At 42.8% G+C, this 4,158-nt stretch overlaps 1 protein-coding gene across 1 annotated transcript in view; it reads right to left on the bottom strand.

Moving 5' to 3' along the window:
• Nucleotides 1–1,097: 1,097 nt before the first annotated feature.
• LOC109537477 (acyl-CoA Delta-9 desaturase) overlaps nucleotides 1,098–4,158 on the bottom strand; it is a gene marked incomplete at its 5' end in the record, with an annotated part of 4,392 nt that continues 1,331 nt past the window's right edge. Inside the window, 5 exon segments of the mRNA XM_048664551.1 lie at nucleotides 1,098–1,926; nucleotides 2,446–2,640; nucleotides 2,694–2,887; nucleotides 2,943–3,073; nucleotides 3,228–3,487. Of these exon segments, the coding sequence (XP_048520508.1) occupies nucleotides 1,614–1,926; nucleotides 2,446–2,640; nucleotides 2,694–2,887; nucleotides 2,943–3,073; nucleotides 3,228–3,459 (1,065 nt within the window). The 3' untranslated portion in view covers nucleotides 1,098–1,613.

Here is a 4,158-nt window from a genome sequence, read left to right as displayed (position 1 = left end):
CATGGGTTTTAATTATCAAAATAGCTTTATAAATTAGGTCAGTGCGTAACGCTCCTTTTGAATTGTGAGCGGAAAAACTCGAATTTGTATCTGCACAAAGTGCACCTGTTTCTAACTTGATTGACTCCATTTAATTGCAGTTAAGTTAATGAGTTGGGCATACTTTTACAGTATGTTCAGATAAAATTTAGCTTTTTCGTTTGATTACATTTTTTTTATAAAACAAGCAACCTGAATTATACTGGGAAAGAGTGCTGCATTAAAAAGTTTATTATATTGCTCAGAGCTCAAACAAAAATGTCCAAATTACACTCTGTTCCCCGACATTTATACGATGGTACGATGATACGAAAGTGTTTCTATTGGTTGGAGATCTGTCAATGTCGGAATTGACAGATCTCCAACCAATAGAAACACTTTCGTATCATCGTACCATCGTATAAACGGATGCATGGCACACGGGCTTAATCCGTATCATCGTTTAAAAATAAAAATAACCCGGAAACACAACAAATGCATTCAATCAAGTTGGTCGTCAGTGCAAGTGTAAATATCAAACAGAGACATGCAGGGAGTCCCAGAGGGATACAAAGACCCCCCGACGGCGCAGCGACAATGCTCGCCGAAAACATCTGCTAACACAGACGGGGGGGAAAGTGGCGAAACAAACAGTGTTTTTCGTTTAGGTGGTTATTAGAGACTGGGCGCTGATAGGTGAACACAGTGCGGTAATGGATGCGTTAATATACAGCTCTGCAACTTTGCTCTACCGTATCAAGGCACGGATTTGTTTGTGGGCATCGAACGCATCAGCCGGCCCACTCGATGGTTGCCGCTTAAGACAAAAGACCAATCGAGAACAGAAGCCCCAGGCCCCCAATGGGAGCCCATTGGGCAGCCGAGCGCTTGCATGGGCCGGGCAAAGAAAATTGTTATTAGTTGGTTAAATGGATGTTGACCCGTCTTGGCCTCTTGAGCATTTCGTGATCTCTTTTTAAAAAGCCCCGCACTCAATTCACTTTGAAAATTCCGGAGTGGGGAAACTTCTCGGACTAGGAACGGACCGGAGCGATCCACACACCCAACAAAAAAAATACTTAGAAAACAACATTTATTAACTTTAAGCACAAATCTACTTTCAAAGTTTGTTGGATAATAGTTGCAGTCCGCTTTCATTCGGACACCTAGAATTACAGCTAAAGAAATAAATAGAAACATGCACACACATCAGTTAAATAATGGTGCTATATAACAAAAACCGGAAAGCGTGCACAACCGGCACCACTGCAAGTCAAGACCCAACTGCTCTGACCTCACGAGTAGGCCGAGCCGGTGAGATCCACAGCGGAATGGTCCTCGTGACGTCAGAACAGTCGGGTCTCGACTTGCGGCGGTGCCGGCACAACCTCTGCACCCTTTAGCTCCTTTTAATGAAAATTAAAGCCATATTCCATAGACATAGATACAAATTTGTTTGAAACAAAAAACTAACATTGCTATAACGTAGCTTCAACCTCGGAAAACTAGCCGAGATGCTCCAATCAAGGGTATAATAACATACTCAGATCAACAAAACAGTCCTGACAAAATAAAAGCCAGGAAAAGGATCCAATTTATTCGTCCTTTTTGTTATAAATGACGGCGGATTCGTAGTTCTCCTTGGTCTGGTCCTTGTCGCCCCAGCCCCAAATCTCGTGGCTTCCATCCCCAGTTCGCGTCACTCTCTTTTCAATCATCTCCTTGGACACGGTTTTCAGATCGTAAGCCCAGCCGATTTTCGCAAACAGATTTATGATGGTCAAAGAGAGGTTGATCCTGCCGAACTCGGCTGCTTTGTAGTCCCACGGGAAGGTGTGGTGATAATTGTGCCAGCCTTCGCCGATAGCGAAGAAGGAAACCAGGCGGTTTTCCACAGGGTTGATGAATCTAGAACAGGGTGCGATCCCACCTTTACAAGCTGATTTTCTTTTGATAGCCACGCGAGAGTAAATGTACATTGTAGACCTAATTACCAGCAATTGTTAAGGTAAAAAAACAATCTCAGTCGAGTATCGTAAGATAATTGATCAATTTTGAAGCAATAATACGTTTTTTTTTATAAAGAAAGAGCGTTTAAAGGTGGCATTGCCTTGCAGTTAAGAGTGACAAGGTGAGCGCATCGCGACGTTAGTGTCACACGTCAAAATGGTTTGATATAAGACAGCGCAACACTGGCTACTGTCACGACATTAATGTCACCGTACAAATTCTAAATGAAAGGCATTTTTCGCGGCTTAAGCGGACAAATTATTTTTGGAATAAGAAAAATTTACTGCAAAGCAGCTTTGAAAGCAGTAAATTTTTCTTATTCCAAAAATAATTTGTCCGCTTAAGCCGCGAAAAATGCCTTTCATTAATGTCAGAGTGTGAACCAGCTTTTAGCCTAAACAATGACTGTGTACTTACTTGTCATAAGGTTTTGAACCCCACATGTGGGCAGCAGAATTGACAAGCCACGTGGCATGCAAAGCGCATATGTATCTTAAAATGTTGACGCAGTAGGCATTCATAAAGGTCTCGTTCCAGAGAAGCATCGGGATAATGGTAGGCAGGACAAAGCAAACTATAGGCATAAGAACCAAGAAGTATTTGTGCTGCAACCTTGAACAAACAACGGTAAGTATGTGAACTGAAGACAATCTTTCACTTGGCACCTTAGCAGAGGCTCGGCATACAGGTCAGACATGTCGACGCCCTTGCCCTTATTCTTCACCTCCTGGTGCTTCTTGCACAGCAGCCAGCCCATGTGGGAGAAAAAGAAGCCGCGTTTGGCGTTGTGCGGATCGGCGTCGGTTTCTTGGAATTTGTGGTGCACCCTGTGGTCTCGCGACCATTCAATTACGGAGTTCTGCAAAAAGGATCTGCTTAATACCGGAACGTTTCATCCAGCTCGATGCTCTTACTTGATGAGCCAGGGTCTGGCATATCAGCAGGATCACTTTGAGGGGCCATTTCGCTTTGTACGACCGGTGCGCCCATAGTCTGTGCGCCCCACCGGTGATCCCAAAAGCGCTCATCTGATACAGAAGAATTCCTGGAAAGAAAATTAAAAACCCGATTGATGCAACAAATTAACTTTTACGATATGTACATATGTTCACTGTTGTTATACCGAAAAACGTGTGAAGAACATTCGACGGATCAACATAAGCAAGAACATTGCGGAGATAAATTAAATACTGGCTTACCATAAATGGTGGTGGTCCACATGGCGCTGATAAAGCACAGGTAAAGTCCATAAAGAGCCACTGAGTGCAGAATTACAAAGACGACGACGTTTCGCCACACGATGTCAATAGGACGATCATCCGGCTCGTAGGTGTCTTGAGGGATCTTATCCGTCACGATGTCATCGCACTCATTCAGGGGCCCAGTGGGCAACGAAGGCAGGGGTTGTTTCTCTCTGGGCCTTGGCGGCATTTTGGCGAATTCTCAAAGCTCCTAAATACTAATAATAAAAGCTGCAAAATTAGTTCTAGTGTTTTAATAGCTAGTATATTTCACGGGAAGTAAGCCATTATATACCGAGCACCGAGCACTTTTATAATGGGCCAGGTATTTAATAGCCTTCTCGACCGAAGTAGGTGTATATATAGAATTTTTTGCCACTAACACGGACAATTGCCTAAATTGATTCAATTATGTTTGGAATTTCCCATTAACGTTCAGTTGTCACATTGACAAACTGCCGCAATGTCAGAAACCATAGATTAACTAAGAAACCCATGATACAATGAATACAAAAACTCGATTTTCGTGCCAACATGACGTCACTGGCTAGCACTTTGGTAAAGTGAACAGATGATCCTGTGGAAAGTGGAAAGTTGCATGAGGATATGGTTTGCAGTGTTGTATAGCTCAATGCTTTCAAAATCGCGTTTGGACCTGATTTGGGGTTATTGCGAAGAAAAATACCCTAAAAACGTAATCACAAAATCTCTGATTTTCAGCGTTTTAGCTTGCTGTGTCACATTAAATGTGACAAAGACTAAATAAGCTATATTTAATGACATTTAGCAGACAAAAAAAAACTACGACACGCAGTGACTTCCACTGACGTCACGCAAATCGACGCAAGATCCTACTTTGTATCAAGGGCGGATCCACCATTAAATTCAG

The sequence above is a fragment of the Dendroctonus ponderosae genome, unplaced genomic scaffold, assembly GCF_020466585.1.
Source record: "Dendroctonus ponderosae isolate FM_Combo_2020 unplaced genomic scaffold, Dpon_F_20191213v2 Dpon_F_20191213_3, whole genome shotgun sequence".
NCBI classification, from domain to species: Eukaryota; Metazoa; Arthropoda; class Insecta; order Coleoptera; family Curculionidae; genus Dendroctonus; species Dendroctonus ponderosae.
This window is presented reverse-complemented; position numbering and strand designations above follow the sequence as displayed.